This window comes from Lampris incognitus, chromosome 15 (assembly GCF_029633865.1).
Source record: "Lampris incognitus isolate fLamInc1 chromosome 15, fLamInc1.hap2, whole genome shotgun sequence".
Taxonomy (NCBI): domain Eukaryota; kingdom Metazoa; phylum Chordata; class Actinopteri; order Lampriformes; family Lampridae; genus Lampris; species Lampris incognitus.
The window spans coordinates 26,870,981-26,890,487 of NC_079225.1; the positions used below are offsets into that span (position 1 = coordinate 26,870,981).

Sequence of the window (19,507 nt, forward strand, 5' to 3'; positions counted from 1 at the left end):
ACTATTCCGAGGATAGATGACATCGACGGTGTGTTCCCCTCATCTAAAAAACACACTTTTGCGGTGTTATGTACCCTTGACCGCGTCCTGTTAAGTCGGGCATTAGCGTCTTTAAGACAGGTGTGTATCGTCCGGAGAGTTTTTGGGGTCAGTGAACGAACAATATTGAGACTCCCTGTCTCTTATATGAACTGTTGGAATAACACTGGTCCGGTTAAGGTATCTGCGCACCTGTGCAAATCCAAGGTGAGATGCCTCGTTAATATTTGATGTCTCTGTTCACAAATGGACTTAAGCAATCTAAAAAAAAAAAAGAAAAGTAAACGGTGGTGTCAGACATGTAGGAGCAACTGTATCTATAAGACAAACTAATTTAAAATCCTCTTTTTGTTCATGGTGAGGCTTAGTTTAATTACATAGCACTAAGAGTCCCCTTTCTTTAAAATAGCTGGCAGAGTGTGACATGCAGGCTGCGAGTGGCCCCTATGATGCGGGCACTGTCGCTGCTGATGTGGTGGGAGCGCAGACTGGGATGGAGGAGGAGGACATGGAAGCTGCAGGACAACACGGGGGTTTAGTTTCAATTGAAACCGGACAAGGAGTGGTGGAGACGGAGCCTTCTGCAGAGCTCTGTGAGTAGGACTGACTGGATACCCTTAAACTGTTTGCCATACCCATTACATTTTGTTTAATTGGAGTGGGGACACTACTGACCTCTTTGCATTTTCATCTGGACAAGTGATGGGTAGATAGTGTAGCTGGCATGAGAAAGAGCTGGCGGGTAGGCGTGTTCATGTTAAAACCCTATTTAAACATTTAGATTAAATAAAATCATGAACCAAAATTTCATTCTGATTTACGAGATATTAAGTGCCCCAAACAAATTGTTTCTTTTGAGGAGTGTGAGGGACATATTTGGACAATCCCATAAAACGTCCCCATAGTGTGTACACACTGACTTTTTTTTTTGAAGTAGCTTACTTTTAAGCAAGCTGGATGGGAGATGGAAGAGAGAATAATTCTGGAGTGAGTTGGATGAAGTTGTGGAGAGTGTACCCAAGGAGGTGAGGGTGGTGATTGGAACACACTTCAATAGGCATGTTGGAGAAGGGAATGAAGGTGATGGGTAGGTATGGTGTCCAGGAGAGGAATGTGAAATGACAGATAGTGATGGGTTTTGCAAAAAGGATGAAAATGGCCATGGTGAATACATATTTCAAGAAGAGGGAGGAACATAGGGTGACATACGAGAGTGGAGGAAAGTGCACACAGGTGGACTGTCTTATGTAGAAGGCGCGATCTGAAAGGGATTGGAGACTGCAAGGTGGTGACAGGGGAGAATGTAGCTAGGCAGCATCGGATAGTGGTCTGTAGGATGACTTTAGAGATCAAGAAGAGGAAGCGACTTAAGGCAGAACCAAGGATCAAATGGTGGAAGCTGAAGAAAGAAGACTGTTGTGTGGAGGTCAGGGAGGATTTAAGACAGGCACTGGGTGGTAGTGAAGAGTTGCCAGATGGCTGGGCAACTACTGCAGAAATGGTGAGGGAGACAGCCAGGAAGGTACTTGGTATGTCATCTGGACACAGGGAGGAAGACAAGGAGACTTGGTGGTGGAATGAGGAAGTACAGGAAACATTTGGAGGAAGAGGTTGGCAAAGAAGTGGGATGGTCTGAGAGATGAAGAAAGTAGACAGGAGTACAAGGGGATGTGGCATAAGATGAAGGGAGAGGTGGCAAAGGAAAAGGAGAAGGTGATTCGTAGGAGAGGTTGGACAATAAGGAAGGGGAAACAACTTGTACCGATTGGCTAGACAGAGGGACTGAACTGGGAAGGATGTGCAGGAGGTTAGGGTGATGAAGGATAGAGATGGAAATGTGCTGGAGTGTGTCGAGAAGGTGGAAGGAGTTGAGGGGTTGATGAATGAAGAAAATGAGAGGGAGAGAAGGTTGTATGATGTGGGGATGGTGAATCAGGAAGTGCAGTGGATTAAGTGAGGGCAGCTATGAAGAGGATGAAGAGTGGAAAGACGGTTGGTCCAGATGACATGCCTGTGGAGGCATGGAGAGAGATGACAGTGGGGTTTTTAGCTAGATTGTTTAACACAATCTTGGAAAGTGAGAGGATGTCTTAGTAGTGGTTAAGAAGTATACTGGTACTGATTTTCAAGAATAAGGGTAATGTGCAGAGCTGTAGTAACTACAGAGGTATAAAATTGATCAGCCACAAGATGAAGCTATGGGAAAGAGTAGTGGAAGCTAGGTTAAGAGGAGAGGCAATGATTAGCGAGCAGCGGTATGGTTTCATGCCTCGAAAGAGCACTATAGAGGCGATGTTTACTTTGAGAATGTTGATGGAGAAGTATAAAGAAGGTCAGAAGGAGCTACATTGTGTCTTTGTAGATTTAGAGAAAGCATATGACAAGACCTTAAGAGAGGAGGTGTGGTATTGTATGAGGAAGTCAGGAGTGGCAGAGAAGTATGTAGGAGTGCTGCAGGATATGAATGAGGGCAGTGTGACAGTGGTGAGATGTGCGGTAGGAATGATGGACGGGTTCGAGGTGGGATTATATCAAGGATCGGTTCTGAGCCTGGAGAGGTGGAGGTATGCACTGGAGAAAAGAGGAATGAAAGTCAGTAGGAGCAAGGCATAATACATATGTGTGAATGAGAGGGAGGACAGAGGAATGGTGAGAATGCAAGGAGTAGGGGTGGCGAAGGCGTATGAGTTTAAATCCTTGGGGTCAACTGTTCAAATTAACGGGGGGTGTGGAGGAGAGGTGAAGAAGAGAGTGCGGGCAGGGTGGAGTGGGTGGAGAAGAATGTCAGGAGTGATTTGCAACAGAAGGGTACCTGCAAGCGTTAAAGGGAAGGTTTACAAGATGGTAGGGAGACCGGCTATGTTGTATGGTTTGGAGACAGTGGCACTGGTGAAAAGACAGGAGGTGGAGCTGGAGGTGGCAGAGTTAAAGATGATAAGATTTTCATGGGAGTAACAAAAATGGACAGAATTGGGAAAGGATTCATTAGAGGGACAGCTCAGGTTGGACAGTTTGGAGACAAAGAACGAGAGGCGAGATTGAGATGGTTTGGACATGTGCAGAGGAGAGATGCTGGGTATATTGGGAGAAGGATGCTGAAGATGGAGCTTCCAGGCAAGAGGAAAAGAGGAAGGCCAAAGATGAGGTTTGTGGATGTGGTGAGGGAGGACATGCAGGTAGTTGGCATGACAGGTAGATGTAGAGGACAGGAAGAGATGGAAATGGATGATCTGCTGTGGCAACCCCTAACGGGAGCAGCTAAAAAGAAAAGAACACCAGTCAGTGTTCCTGGATTAGCCACAAGCCTGGATTAGCCATTCAACTGTCTGGAGAGAAGTGGCCCAGCCTTTAGATTTAGGGTTTTTGTTTTGTGACTAAGCCCATTTTCCAGTGATTTGGGAAGAGTAGACAGTGGTGCCAAGAACTTTGGGGTTAAGTGCCTTGACCAAAGACACTGAAGTAGTAGCTGTTGAGGGAGGGGAGTGTGTATGCTATTGATGTTCCTGGTTGGATTTTTCCTGTTTGACTGGCAATTCAACTGGTTAATCAGCAGCTAGCTGCTTTAATCATAATTATACCCGAAGTTAGTGTACAAAGTTCTTTGTTTGAACATTTGGTAGCCAGACAGTAATATTTGCATACATACTGCTTTGCCTAAGGGCAATGTAGTTCAGCTGACACTTTGCTGCAAGGTTTGTGACTCCCGCGTGAAAACAGTTTTAGTGGACACTGTGAAACCCAAACACTGTATTCGGTTTGTTCATTCACTCACGTTGGCTCTGTCCATTTCCTTTTGTCTTTCTCATATATGTACACACATTCTTTCTCCAACACACATACACATGCTTATACATTGTTTTCCATTTCTTTCTTACCATTATATTTTCTGGGTCATCATGTCAGCTCTTGTTCACTTGATTCTCCATGCTTGTTTGTCTATGTGTGTGCCCATGTGTCTTGAGCATGTCGGTTTCCATGTATGTTTTCTTGTTTTTGTGGACTAATGTTTGCATCTATTTGGTTTTATGCAGGTCCTAATAGAGCGAATGAGAGGACGATGAAGAGAAGGATGAGGAGGGAAAGGAGGAAGCAAAAGCTTCTGTCAGCTGACGTTTCAGACAGTTTGATGTCAGAACTTCCATTTGCCTTCGCTAGCACTGCTGCATGGAAGGAATTGGGATGTACGTATATCGTATTGTTTCTATTTTTCCTTCAAAGTCAAGGCTCTTTAAATTGCAGTTCACTTGTTTAAGTCTTGATAAAGACTTAAAAGTAAAAGGGAAAATTAGTATTCTAACTGACAAAGGCTAGTTGGTTAGCTGGCTTACAGACTGACGGCTTGACACAAATTGGCTGGCAAATAGGTTACTTAAAAGGAAACTGCAATTTTTCAATTTTATTTCCATATTTTGGTCCTCAGTAACGCTAGGCACCATTTCTGTCTCCTTGCTGTGTTTAGCTAAGGAGCACTGTCAGTGGGTCAAAAACGTAATCGGGCGGGGATTTCAAATGATGGAAAATGCAAGCGTTTCTCTTCCTTGATTGCACCTCCAGGGAGAGGGAACAAGGCAAGAGTAAATCTTCAACCATGAAGAGTTGCTAATGGACTTACACATTTTCCTACAGACTCCCTCATTTAGATCAACTATCCATCCATCCATTATCCAAACCGCTTATCCTGCTCTCAGGGTCATGGGGATGCTGGAGCCTATCCCAGCAGTCATTGGGCGGCGGGGGGGAGAGACACCCTGGACAGGCCGCCAGGCCATCACAGGGCACACACACACACACACACACACACACACACACACACACACACACACACACACACACACACACATGCACGCACACACCTTCACACCTAGGGACATTTAGCTCATGGTAATTCTAAAGGTGAAAGCAGAAATGGCCGTCTGAGATGTAACAGTAGAGAACGTGATGGATGAGGACATATTTCATGATAGTTTGGTGGCATGTACTGTACAACCAGCTATGTACAAGCTGTACACTGAATAGGAGACATGTGAAAAGGGGTAACAGGAGGGGTTGGGTGTCAGATGGTAGCATTAACAATGTATTCTGGGTATTACAGGAATAGCTGAATCTAGTCAGAATTTGACTGGAAGCAGAAAAATTGTATTTTCTTGGCCGATAATGGGTGTATTTGATTTTTTTTTGCTTCTGTAGATGCAGGTAACATTCAAGATTGAGAAAACATCCGCAGTAATGACACTGAAATTTCCTTCTGACTGCCTGCTTGTTGCCTACCACTAATAACCAGCAGACTAGAATAACCAGAGTTCTTATTTGCCATTCTTTGCACCAGTATTTCAAAGACATTAGGATGGATGTGGCAGTAATTTAACATATTGACATGTACGTATTGACTGGCTGCATGTGAAATTAGGTAACAGACTAATTAATCATCGGGCTCACCGGTGTTGTTTTTGTGATATTTGTTTTGTTTTGTTTTTTGTTTTTTTGTTTTAAGTAAGATATTTGCCCAAGCTGTCGAGAAAAAATGGGATGTATTATTTTCCCTTTTCAGAGTTTGAGTTTAAGGCTCCTTTGTTTCTCTGGCTTGTCATTTTAAAGCAGCTTCTGTCATTGGAATGTGCTAATTAAACACAATTTGGTGTGTCCACATTGGGGAAAAAATGCAATCTCTTTGTTAGGATCTGCATTCAGATTTTCTATTTCCACATTAAAGTAAGTAACCTCAAAATGCCATCAGATATGTGGGATGATTATGCTTCCTTTCTTTGTGTTTAAAGTTGTTATTGTGATGGGGCCCAGACAAGGCTTACATCAAGCCCTCTGAGAACACTGCCGCGACTTGCAATGTAGCAACATATTGTGCTCCACTGTACAACTGCAATGTCTGTGGAGAAGAGGAGGATCTGATAGCAGCCAACCCTGGAAATACCTTTGTCCTGCAAACCTTTACCGATGCAGACTGTGTGCATAAATTTCATATGTGAAAACGGATGTTTTGAAAAAGATTTGGGAACAGCTTCACCCCCTTATGTGTCACCAGCATACCCACTTGTGTGCCCCCTTGTCTGTGCCTAAGCTAGTGGTAGTTGTGCTCTGGAGGTTTGCAACTGGATGCTTTTACTGTGATATCACCCGTTTGGTTGGATTGATTATGGCCAGTTATTATCCATGATGTGTTAGATCCTGTGTACCCCCAAGGTAAAAAATAAAGTTGGGATGCATTTGGCCGTGGTTTGGTTATCTGTTTAAGCTATATATGTTCTTCTCAGAGACTGGATTGCATCTTTTATTCAGAGTTCAGAACACAATATGGGCTCATCCACCTCATGAGGTGGTCTGGCTGATTTGATAGCAGTCTGAGGTCATTTCAACTTTTGAAGGTCCAGATTTGTTAGTTAATGGTGCCTGGTGCAATTTAATGCCCGAGGTCACACTGAAAATGACAAGTGTAACTGAGGCCTCTATCACTTATCAAGTACCCATGTAGTTAGCTTTTGGTGGATGTTACTCCCCGGTTTCATTAAAGAATTTTAAAATGTGATTTTCAGAGAAGCTGAAAGACATTTGTTGAAACATTTTGAACACATTTGCTAAAATTCAGGGAAATTGAAAAAAAAAACTTTTTTAAACCCTTTCATCTTAGTTGTCTTCTCAGTTCTGTTTTGGAGTTGGTTTTCTCCAAGTAAAAAGTGCCTCTGCTCCTTTTCTGAAGTTCCCAGCCAAGAGTCAACCCAGAAGAAGAGAAAGAGGAAAAGAGGAGACAACTTGGGAAGTGAGGAAGATGCAGAGAAGAAGAAAAAGAAGAAGAAAGAGAGCCCACGTCCCAACTATTTTGTCTCCATACCCATCACCAACACACAGGTCAGGGACTACTTTTTCTACAAATGTGTCCTTTAAAACTATAGATGGATGGCTCTTTGGGCTAAGGGTAGAGCTGGGTAATATGGACAAAATCAAATATAATTATATTTTTGGACCAAATACCTCTATTGATATTGGGACGATGTTGTGGGGATGATTATTGGTGTTTTCACAAAACATTTACACAATCAGATTTTTGATAAATAATCCTCCGTAATGCTTAATAAATAACCAAGTGAGTAAAGGCAAATAGTACAACAGCTAGAACAGTCTGGTAAGTTCAGAAAATAATGCAGCCCTAAAAACCAGGAAAAGACGACACTTATGCCATATCATGATATTATGATATCCAAAATCCCAGATGATATCTACTCTCATATCACGATATCGATATATTGCCCAGACCTACATAAGAGTAGACACCTTGAACAGCGCCACCTGATCACCACTTACAGCTGCTTGACCTTATTCAAATTGTTCATTCATTTTTTTGAGGGAAATACACAAGATGTGTATCAATATCAAATCTAGCCAAAAACAATTTTTATTTTGTATTTATCTGCCACCTTCTGTTCTCTATGCTCCACAAACAAATGGTTCTGCAGCCATATTGTCTCATCCTCTCTCCACAACAGGGGAGATGATGAGAAAGGCTGTTTTCACCTGGACTCTCCCCAAGTGGAGGATATCCAAGTTTATTCTCTCAAAAGTAAATTACTTGATTGTGTAATATGTGGCCGGTTGATTAAATCAAAGAGAAACACAGATTAATCTTTCCATGGTAACTTGTCGGGTTGTCGCAATATACCGTTATTGACGATAACTGTGATATTTAAAGAATTAAATATTGAAATCATGTTAATTATACATATGATAATATCACATAAATAATCCAGTGCCTCTTAAATAATTTATGTTTCTTTCCTTTCTTGCTTTGTCGCAGTAACTAGCTAGTGTGGTAATTGCCCAAATTTTGTCGTTCTAAGTAATAAGAAATATGTTTCCAGCTATCAGTCTCTTTTCACTCACCTCCATACACCCACCAGTCCTGTCAACCATTGATATGGCTCTGATTTACCTTCTTTCAGAAAGATCGGCCCCTTACTTTCCTTTATGATGAGTCACACAAATCAGTATGGCAACTGACGCCGGCGTGTAAAGAGCAGGGAGAAGTTAGACATCCACTTTGTCCACCTGCACAGGCTTTTGCGATGTGTTAAGTCCGTGTTTGTTATATATTCGCATGTGTGCCACTGTGAAAAATCATCTCATCATCATCTCAAGGAATCTATTGAATATCTGACAGCTAAACATCTCTGGAGACTAGACAATGACTCACCACGGTAACCATGAGTTGGACAACGCCGGGTGGCCATTTATCGTTTTTTTTTTGTGCCTTTTTTCCTCTTGACTAAAGCTTTGGGGAATTTTGGATTTTTGTTTGAGTTAACTGAACTGAACTGCAGTTGGGAATGCTTCCTTGTTTTGAAATCCCAAAGTAGAGCATTTTTGTTGAGTGAACTGAACTGAATTGAACTGATAGTGATAATCCTTAAATCCCAAAGTGGACTATATTTACTATATAAACTGAACTCAATTATATGGACATTTTCTTTCCCTTTTTCTCTAATATAACCTTTGAAAATTGACTGATGGTGTGATTGAGTTTATTTGAATTGAGTGTTTTATTTCCCTGTCTTGCAATCAATTATAAATTCATTTGTGTTGTAAAAGAATAACCAGGGGTCATGTGTATTCTGAATCCATGTATCCCTTATAGGGTTTGACATTGACTCAGGCTGGTTTAAACTTGGTCAAACTGCTACACTAGCTAGCTACTACCACTGCCACACAAAATCATGTCATGAAAAATGGAAAGAGGAAAAAATTATATAAGTACGTGGTCAGTGGGCATTAAATCACAGTATATCAGAGTGGTTAGTTGTCAGCCCGTGGTCTCGCACATAAACTCTTTGTCCCCTGCTCCCCGCAAGTGATTTTGTTTCAGTTGACACTGTATTGATGGCAGATATTAAGCCATATGGATCCTTTGTTTATCAGTTCGTCTGGTTGCCTTTTCACTATCCATTAAGTGTAATCGTTCTTTTTGTACATTTTTGTGCAGTTATGGTTACAGAGTCACTCTCCATCTTCCTACCCTCCTATTTTGAGTATAATTCATTTGCCAAAAAAGAGACAAAATGCCCAATAAACAACGTTCAGATGAATTAGACTGAGAGCATTATTATTTTTTTCAAATGTTCTATAGATATCGCGATATCGTTACTGTGAGTTCTTTTGGCCACAATAATTGTGTAGTGAATATCTAATCGTGACAGCCCTAGTAACTTGTAAGGTTGTACTTATTACTCTAAAAACCTCCCCGTAGAGACGGCTTTGATTTGGCTTTGGTCATCAACTACTCGCGTCTAATTTTTCCGATGACAGATCAGTTCGGCTGTTCTTGAGGTCCAAGAGGCCATGCTGCAGCAGGAGCCCCGATTGGCCAAAGCCATGATCCCGGCCCCCTCTCTGCACATCACGCTGTTGGTCACTCAGCTCGCCAATCAAGAACAAGTAGACCTGTGAGTGGATGCACATGCCTACAAACACACACAACCTAATGGCTTTGTTGTTCATACGACACCTGTTCTAAGTTCACGTAACATACTATACGTTAAAAAAAACTATACAGATTTAACATTTAAATCTGTGTATCATTTGATGATAGAGGATTCTACATTTTTCTAGCACATTAAATGAAATTCACTTTCACACACAAACACACACCTGATGAAACTGTGACTCATACACTTGTGCAGACATACATAATCACATTCGAACCTGCACAGTACTACTTTTTACGGTGAGTAATTATTCAGAATGGGGCGCTTGAAGTAGGATGCTTCAGAAAATAAATACTACCTCCTCTTGGCTTCCATCTCTACCTCAATACTCTGCCCCAACACAAAGGCATTGTAATGTCAATTTTTTATTTAAAGGGGAGTACCATCCAAAGTTGCTTTTCCATTCACATATTTTTTTTTTTGGATTTGATTTTTTTCCCCCTGTTTCTCTCCAATTGTATCCGACCAATTACCCCACTCTTCTGAGCCGTCCCGGTCGCCTCTCTATCCCCTCTGCCGATCCAGGGAGGGCTGTGGAGTTGCCAGCCGCTTCTTTTCACCCGACAATGAGGAGTTTCGCCAGGGGGACGTAGCACGTGGGAGGATCACGCTATTTCCCCCAGTTCCCCCTCCCCCCTGAACAGGCGCCCCGACCGACTAGAGGAGGCGCAGCGCTAGTGCAGCGACCAGGACACATGCCCACATCCGGCTTCCCACCCACATACACGGCCAATTGTGTCTGTAGGGATGCCCAACCAAGCCAAAGGTAACACAGGGATTCGAACCGATGATCCTCGTGTTAGTAGGCAACGGATTAAACCTCTATGCTGCCCAGACACCCTCCATTCACTTTTGAAAATTTTCCTATTTATGTGTGCCATACTTTAACACAACACCACAGACTAGAGGGGTCTTGTTTGCGACTTTGAGAGACAGCTCTTTCCTGTTTGGAGAGCATCCTTAAATACTGACTGAGGCTTTGAGGATGATTGAGGATTTTTGTTGTTTATTTTTTTAAACGGAGAGTGGAGAATCTGCTCACATTTTTTGTGTTTTCTTCATGTGTAGAAAGCAGGGAGAGAGACATGGGATAAAGGTCCAGGGGAATCTGATCCCAGGTCAACGGGAAACTTGTGTGACTCCAGAGATAGCGGACGTGACTTCTCAGCTATCTCTTGAGTACAGGATGCGTTTTCTTGAAGGGACTAATTATGTATTGGAATGTTTCATTTGTTAAAACTTCAATGTTATCTCTTCCTTTCAGTGCTTCCTAGAAATCTGCTTAGTGTATAAATTATTCAGGTCCAGACACCTTCAAAAAAAGCATTCATGTTTGCTCAGCAGAACTACGGGTTTATAGTTTGGTAAGGGCGAGCACTGGGACCACATTTTTGTCTGAAAAATTCGTAAAGTGGCCAGTTCGTGCTCATTCCAGCTCTATGTTTTTATTCTGGAGCTCCACTAGAGTAGCTTTGCATGATTTACAGTTAAAACAAAAAAAAAAAATCCTGTGGGAGTCCAGGTAGTGTAGCGGTCTATTCTGTTGCCTACCAACACAGGGATCTTCGGTTCGAATCCCCATGTTACCTCTGGCTTGGTCGGGCGTCTTGGCCGTGTCTGCGGGGGGGAAGCTGGATATGGGTATGTGTCCTGGTCGCTGCACTAGCGCCTCCTCTGGTTGGTCGGGGCGTCTGTTCAGGAGGGAGGGGGAACTGGGGGGGAATAGCATGATCTTCCCACGTGCTATGTCCCCCTAGTGAAACTTCTCACTCTCAGGTGAAAAGAGCAGCTGGCAACTCCACATTTATCGGAGGAGGCATGTGGTAAAGAGTGGGGTAACTGGCCAGGTACAATTGGGGAGAAAAAGGGGGAGAAGTTTAAAAGAAAAAAATCCTTATTTATCTTGTATTGGCCCTTTATGCAGCCTTTTAGCTCATCCTCTGTCTGAAACAAGCCGTTTTAGCTTGTTTTAGCTGTCTCTTTATGCCCCCCCTCCCTAAAAGCCTACTTCCCAGTGTTGCACCAAAATCTGTGACCTGTCCGCTCTACCAAACTTTGAGGGTGAGCCAAACTAGCTGGTATGCAGGCATTATGAAAATGTGCTACACAGTGACGTAGATAAGTAACGGAAGAAAATGCAGGACTATAAATGAGGCGTTTTAAGGAGTGTTTTCTGTCGGAGAGAATAACTCCGTTTTGTGTGGACTTTGGGCTTTGTAACTGCAGTGGTTTTACATGCGCCTCCCTGTTATAAAACACACTAAAAGAAAGGGAAAAACCCCAAAAAAAGTGTGATATAGCCTAATTGAAACCCAGAAAAGCACATTTTTCTTTCCTTGGTGTTAATGAGGAAGGCTTACTATGCTATTTCAACTTATTTAAATGATGTCTGCAGGTCCCCTTAAAATACCTCAAATGTTATCTATTTCAACGGCCTTAAAAAAAAGGGTAAATACAGTTGTGTGAAGCACTTAAAGTCTTAAGTATAACTTAAAAAGATTAAATTGTTAATTCCTCTTCATGCTTTGGTTTTTCAGTGAGACATCAGCTATCAATCATACAGACCCTGTATGTTCTTATAGATGTCAGGATGATTTTATTGTTCCTTCTTTCTCATTTGCAAAATTGGTCATACTGTTAAATCCATTCTAAAAGGTCAAATGTGTGGAAATTGGCTGGGGGGTGTCATTGATTTAGGTCAAATAATCAGTCTTAATGTTTTATTGGCGAGCTTCAAGAATGATCAGGGCTTCTGTGATTCCGGTGGCTGAGCTATTCGAGATATTGAGCACAGGGACCTGCAAACCATTTTTCATGATGACAGTAATGCTTAATCTGCATCAAGTAGAAGATTGTGCTATTAGTAATCACTAGCTTGTCTCTTATGTAATACGAGAGGGGATTAAATTGTGTGTGTGTGTGTGTGTGAGAGAACACGCATGTTATTTTATTGATGTGTGTGTATTTCCTCTTTAGGGCGGCAACTGTCCTCGCCCAGGTCAGGCCCTCATTGGCTGAGCTGCTGAGTGGGCAGGACTTGGTGCTGTCTTTCTCAGGGGTCGGACACTTTAGGAAGGAGGTTGTGTTTGTTGAGCTGGCTTCAGGACAACACAGAGACACACTGGAGAGGCTGTCAGGTTGGTGGCAATGCTCATTTGTCTTTGTACCTTTCTTCTTGTTTCTTTAGTTTTCGTTCTCGCCAGGTCTTTTTATTTCACTTTAAAATTTTATATGGGGGTACGGTTCCCTTGTCTCCAATCGTGTCCTCTTCAGGGCTTTCCACACAGCACTTAAGTCCAGGGCTAGCAGCACTCTAAAACCTTGATGTAATTCTTTATTGATCGCGGAGGAAAAAGTGTGATCTCACCCACTGACCTCTGTAGGGAGGTCATAACTGAGGATTCTGTGTCAGTGCTGAAAGACACTTCAGTAGGGTGGATGCCTACTGTCATGGATGATACATTTGGGCTTTCTGGTTGGTTCCTATGACTGCACTGCTTTGCTGCCAGTAATGTCACGAGTTGATCAAAATAAGCTAACACAGCAAACTCCTGCGTCCACATGTGCATATAACAGGTCTAACAGTGAATTTAGCCAGAAGTCAGCAAGGTTGGTAGGATCAGACAAATTAAAGATCTAAGCCTCAGGCTTACTGATGCAGTGTAAAAAGTAGCTACTAAATCAGGGCCCAATGTTGGTCTTGGTTTAAAGATGATCGCAGGTAAGAATGTACAGTGTGACAACTATCCCCATAGCAGACAACAACCAACATTGGTTGTTGTGGCATTCAATAGTGATGTCAGTTGCAAATTCATTTTACACCAGTTTGTCTAAGCTTCTTTCAATTGACACTTTGTTTTTTACTATTGTTTTCAGGTGGTAGTTCCTAATTGGGTTTTCTCTCCTCTTAAGCTTGTGGACATTCCTCTCTACACGCTTTGCTTCTCCATCTTGTCTTTCTTACACGTCTGTCCCTCAACAACTCTCCTTTATTTTGCTTGCACATTCAAATTGTCTGCATGCGAGTATGCATGTTTATCTGCATATTTGTGTTTATATGTGTATTTCAATCAAATGCAGCCTTTTTGTGTCTTGCTTATATGTTCTTGCATTCGAATACATGTGTGAGTGGTACATATCAGAATTTGTGTGTGTCTGCGAGATAATAAACTAACATTTCTAAGAGGATTCTCTCCCTCTCCTATTGCGCGCACACACACACACACACACACAAAACAGAAAGTGAGTGTACTTAGTACTGCATATTTCCACTCTAAAATATCAATTTAAGCTGAAATATTATGCAATGATTTCAAATGCACACATCAGGAAATGACTCCCCACTACTTCATTTTGGAGGTAAAATCCTCAGATTCACAAATGCCTTTTCATGGCATGATCAAAAGAGTATTGGCTCTATTTCTTTTCTAGATTTGGCAGCTCCTCATAATAAAAATGAAATGATCCAAATTATAGAAATAGCATCTGTGGATGTTGTTTCATTGTTGAATTTATGTTTGTAATCACCTTCCAGTATATTGATGGTAACCTTATTCACTCTCACTACATATATATATATATATATATATATATATATATATATGTGTGTGTGTGTGTGTGTTAGCCAAGCTAGCACAGATCCCTACAGACCCTACATCCAGGGGCTTGGTATAATAGTCAAGCTCAATCTTTTAGGAGGATGTTAGTATTGTAAGTTTTAAGCCGGTTTGCAGTGGTTCTGCTCATTGGCTTGGTTTTAAAAATGTGCAAAATTTCATGAATCAATGAAGTTTTACAGCTATTTTTTTTTTTTTTTACACTGAGTCTTGACTCACCAGAATAGCCAGTGTTGGGGCTTTCCTGTATTTGCTGGTGTTTACTGTTCATAAACTGCTATGAAATCCTGCTTGCTAGAAAGTATAAATGTTCTACTAATGGGAGAATTTTATTTAAACAGAATGACATCTATAATGTTGACGCCATATGTCAATCTGTGTACCGGGTCCCATTCTATTGGACTAACAAGTTAAGAATAGTCAAAGGGATAAACAGATAAAATGTAGACAGGCAGGCAGGAAGTCAGTCTCCTGCCCTTCTTGCTATTCTCATCTCCTCTGCCCTCTGCTCCCAAGCTTCCCATTCACCCTGCCCTCTTTCTCGTCCCCCTGTATTGATTATATACTGGTCTTTCTTTCCTTTCTCAAGTTTCTTTTCCAAAGATAGCTCTGTGGCTTTCCTCTAAATCTGTGTATTCCGTATTTGTTTCTATCTATCTGTGTCTTTGGTTATTCTTGTATGTTACTTTGTATATGCATTCTCTTTTGGATGCACTTGTCTGTATCCATGTGTGTGTGAGTTTTCATGTGTCTGCAAATGATAAACAAGTAAAGGATCATTTTTTTTCCCCATTAATGGCATTCCCTGCAAGCTGCTAAATCTTTTTACATCTACATCATTTGTAGTATCCTGTAAGCCTTTCCAGAAGTCTTTATCAGGGAGCCTTGGTGGCCCAGCAAGTTAGAGAATACCATGTGTGTAAAGATGCATTAAGTGGTTACTGACCGCTAGAGAGCAGACAGCAGTGCTACAAAGAACATAAACTCGCAGCTAATCTGCACCTCACCCCTCACTCTCTACATTGGCCAAGATTTAACAAACGGTGTGCTTGTAATCAGGGGTGCATATAATTTTTTAGGTCTGGTTCTCAAAGGAGCACCTGAGGTTCTTGCTTGGTGCTCACCTTTTTTTAAATACATTTTTCCATGACCCACCCACCTCACAAAATGAACAAAATATGAGGGATATGTGGATAACATTACATGTACTTTAATTTCAATTGAAAATGAATAAAACCAGTAGGTTACAACAAAATGTCTGTTCTTTAAAGTGCCATATGTGTGACTTTCAAATGAAATGACTGCTCTTCAAGCACTGAAAACTAAATATACAAATGACTGCTTTTTCAAACACAGAAAACCAAATCAAACTCACAACAGATACGGCTATTTAAAGCACTGAAAGTTCTGTCATCCTACAGGACATCATCATCATCATCATCACTCCCCTCCAGACTGTCTTCCTCTATTTCAAAAACACCAGATGTACTAGGCCTGCTCCTTTCTCGCTGGTTCAGCCTACGATTGGCTGTTTGCATCCACAAGTCTACTGCTGGCTTTGGGTCAAAGGTTTCTGTTGTGAACTTAGATAAGTGGATGTGTATTAGAGATGAGAGGCGATAGTCTGACAGGCAGGATCTGTACTTGTTTTTTATTATATTCAGGTGTGAAAATCCCCTCTCACACACAGCACTGCTCAAGGGCAGTGTAAGAGACAGCAGAAGGACTTTCTGAATGTTGGAGTAACTGCCTGGGTTGCTGGTGTTCACTACATTGACTAGGTCATGCACAGAGGAGGGTGCCAATCGTTTTCCAGCTTGCTTTAAACACATCCACTCTCTTAAAGTTGAATCTTTGTCAACAGGCATGCTGGCCTCATATTTCTCAAGGATGTTACTAAGTGTTGTGTTGCCAAAACTGTGGAGGTCTTTCGTTGCATTAGGCCGAGTTGTAGGATCAAAAATCAAAAAGTGATCGCATGACTTGAATTCATATCTGCTTTCAAATTCATGAATTAAAGCTCTCAACACATCAATCTTATCCCTGTCAGCTTCACATGTGCCACAGTCTCCTCCCTGTACTTGCCCTCACTGTCCATCAGTAGCGTCAACTGTCCAATAGCAATCATGAGCTCATCTTTGCATTCACCAATAGTCAGATTGTCTTTCTGGAATCTGAGGGAGGTGAACTGTAAAATGTTCCCAACATCAAGCATGTTGGCTAGGAAACAACGAAAATGCTCTGTGCAGATATGTTTTAGGCTACTGTCATCACTTGTTGCCACTTGGATCTGAATGGATGATAACATTCTCCATATTTTAAACAGAGTCTCTTGTCTCCATGCAGACCATCTGATGTTGTGGAACTTACCAAGTTTGACAAAATCAATGTCTTTCTCCTCACATATCTTTTGTAGTTGTGCAATTCCTTTTGCACCCCCTTTCTTTAAGTAAAAGCTTAGCAGTGATGATAGATTTATTAAATGACTCACAGTATGGGACCGCACGATCAGCTGATTTAGCGCAGTTCTGCAGCGTGTGGGCAGTGCACAGAATATGCACAAGGGAATCCCCGATATCCACCATCTGACGTAAATTGGGAACGACCCCGTTGTAAACGCCAACGTTGACAGCTGCTCCATCACTGCAGACCGACACCAACTTTGCCTTCCACTCCGCTAAACCACAATCATTGAACAGTTGCACAAATCCATCCACTATGTCCTGTGCTGTTCGGTTGGCCCTCAGATTAATTAATCCAAGGAAGTCTGAGCTGTATTCTCCGTTGCGGGACACAGAAACAATGTACACAATTTCCTGCTCCGTTTTTGTTATATCTTCGGATCCATTGAAAAGCACACCCCAAAATTCAGCTGCTTTCAGTTTTTCACTTAACTCTGAACTTATTGTCTGAGCGATGCTCTCCGTGATGCGGGATCCCCCTTCTCGTGAATGATAAGCAGTCCCGACGTTAACGCCTAACCTTTTGAGAAGCGGAATATCTTCCTCGTATGAACGCATAGGACGTGCGTGTTTCGCTTTGTGAAAGGCCAACCAGAGCATGTTTGTCAGTGCCTGATGTTGTTCTTCCGTCAGTCTGTCTTGCCACCTGTCGAGCGGGCCGCTGGGTCTCTCGTCCTGGCTGCGCCTGTTAGCAATAGCTTCCACTCCTTTCTGGTGTTCTCTGCTGTTTGCATGCTTATCAAAAGCTGGATGGCTGAAGTTTTTCGTCCCCATATACAAGTGGCAGTTTCTATCCGCTAATGTGGGATTTTCCCGACATAGTTTACGCCACATCTCAGCGCGGGCGTCATCTGTTTGAAGCCTGCCGATGTCCTGCAGCCATTTCTCTGAAAACTTACGCTTTGACTTTGGTTCTGGTTCAGTATGGCGTTTCTTTGGTGGAGGAACACCAAAGAAATTACTCAATGTCGCTTGCTTCTTTGACATTTTGGAGAAATTAGTGGCTCATACTATAGCATTGGCTAAAAGCAGTGGCTCATACTCTGCACTGCAAAACGTTTGGTACGCAAATGCGCAGTAAAACACTCGAATCTGGTGCTCGTTGAATATTTTAAGTGCGCATGCGCACCTGCGCACCACTTATGTGCACCTCTGCTTGTAATCCATTTTTTCAGCTGGATAGTGCTCACAGACGGCTAAAAAGTGATCCCAGTGTTGCTCTGTTTCTTCTGGATGTTTAAATACAGTTTTTTCACTAATATGTGAGCCCAAGAACATTTTAACTTTATACATATTTTTATGTTACTGCACTTGCTTTGTGCAACCTTCACCTAACCTAACCTCAATCACTAGAAAATAATTCTTAACCTCATCATCAAAAACCAGAACAAAGGAAACACAGGAAAACAAATGTGGACCATGTTAGAAATGGTGTAGAAAACTGGTTTGAGACCAGCGTTCAAGGTCAACTTAACTGTAGACCACATCATAAACTTGTGAGTTGTGAGTGGCTTTGTAAGTTGACGTTGAACGCTGTTTTCTGGTTTGGGACCAGCGTTCCCAAACTGGGGACTGGGGGAAATGGCGTGATCCTCCCATCAACCCTGGGGTTGTCCAACCTTGGGGGGGTCATCCCAGGTCCTTTCTGTGTGGAGTTTGCATGTTCTCCCTGTGTCTGCGTGGGTTTTCTCCGGGTGCTCCGGTTTCCCCACCATCAAAAAGACATGCATGTTAATTAGTATTAACCCTAACATGCAGGTTAATACTGCATGTTAGGGTTAATACTAATTAACTAATAGGTCTGTGCCCCTGACCAAGGCATGGCAAGATGAACTGGAGTTAGTCCCCAGGCGCTGCACAGCAGCTGCACCTAGCTACACAACTAGGATGGGTTAAATGCAGAGGAAGAATTTCCGTACGCGGTTCAATAAAGTAATAAAAACAAAAAGTTTGCAGTGCCTGGTGTCATTGAGGTTCACTTTGCTGCACCAGCAAAACCAAACAATCATCTTAAATTTAGGGAAAACTGGGGCATCCAGGTAGTGTAGCAGTTTATTCCGTTGCCTACCAACACAGGGATGCCTGGTTGAATCCCCATGTTACCGCCGGCTTGGTCGGGCGGCCCTACTGACACAATAGGCCGTATCTGCAGGTGGGAAGCCTGATGTGGGTATGTGTCCTGGTCGCTGCACCAGTGCCTCCTCTGGTCGGTCGGGGTACCTGCTCGGGGAAATGGCGTGATCCTCCCACACAATACATCCCCCTGGTGAAACACCTCACTGTCAGGTGAAAAGAAGCAGCTGGCAACCCCGCATGTATCAGAGGAGGAATGTGGTACTCTACAGCCCTCCCCGGCTTGACAGAGGGGGAGGCATGTGGTAGTCTGTAGCACTCCCCAGCTCAGCAGAGGGGATGGAGCAGTGACCGGGATGGCTCGGAAGAGTGGGGTAATTGGACGGATACAATTTGGGGGGGAAAAAAGGAAAGAAAAAAAAAGAACTTGGGAAAACTGTAGACTGGGGTATTGAAGTACTAGTAGTCCTTTGACTTTACAGGGGAGTCATTTCATTCACTGTTAATATAAAACAAATATTGCGTAGTGCAGCTTTAACACATGATGGGTTCACATCCAACTCATGACGTTTGTCTTATGTTACCACCCTTCTCTCAACAATTTGTGCGTCTTTCTATCTATCTACCTGCTTTGTCTTATCAACGGATCTTTCTAATGAGCCTTATCAACAAATTCTAATTGTTCTGGTGTAGTTTTGGACAGAAAACACGTTTTTCTTTACCCAAAATCTTTGCCTTTGCCAATGGTCGTTGGTAACCCGGTCGAGGCCTGGGTTGCCAGCAACCACCAGCGGTACTGTTGGCCAGCAGGGTGCCAGTGGAAACTATGACA

At 42.5% G+C, this 19,507-nt stretch overlaps 1 protein-coding gene across 1 annotated transcript in view; it reads left to right on the forward strand.

Moving 5' to 3' along the window:
* The first annotated feature begins 6 nt into the window (after window positions 1-6).
* Window positions 7-19,507, forward strand: part of LOC130125102 (A-kinase anchor protein 7) — a 70,192-nt gene continuing 50,691 nt past the window's right edge. Inside the window, exons 1-6 of the mRNA XM_056294555.1 lie at window positions 7-246; window positions 449-632; window positions 4,071-4,220; window positions 6,749-6,897; window positions 9,346-9,482; window positions 12,501-12,661. Coding sequence (XP_056150530.1) covers window positions 187-246; window positions 449-632; window positions 4,071-4,220; window positions 6,749-6,897; window positions 9,346-9,482; window positions 12,501-12,661 — 841 coding nt within the window. The 5' untranslated portion in view covers window positions 7-186. The remainder of the gene's footprint in view (window positions 247-448; window positions 633-4,070; window positions 4,221-6,748; window positions 6,898-9,345; window positions 9,483-12,500; window positions 12,662-19,507) is intronic.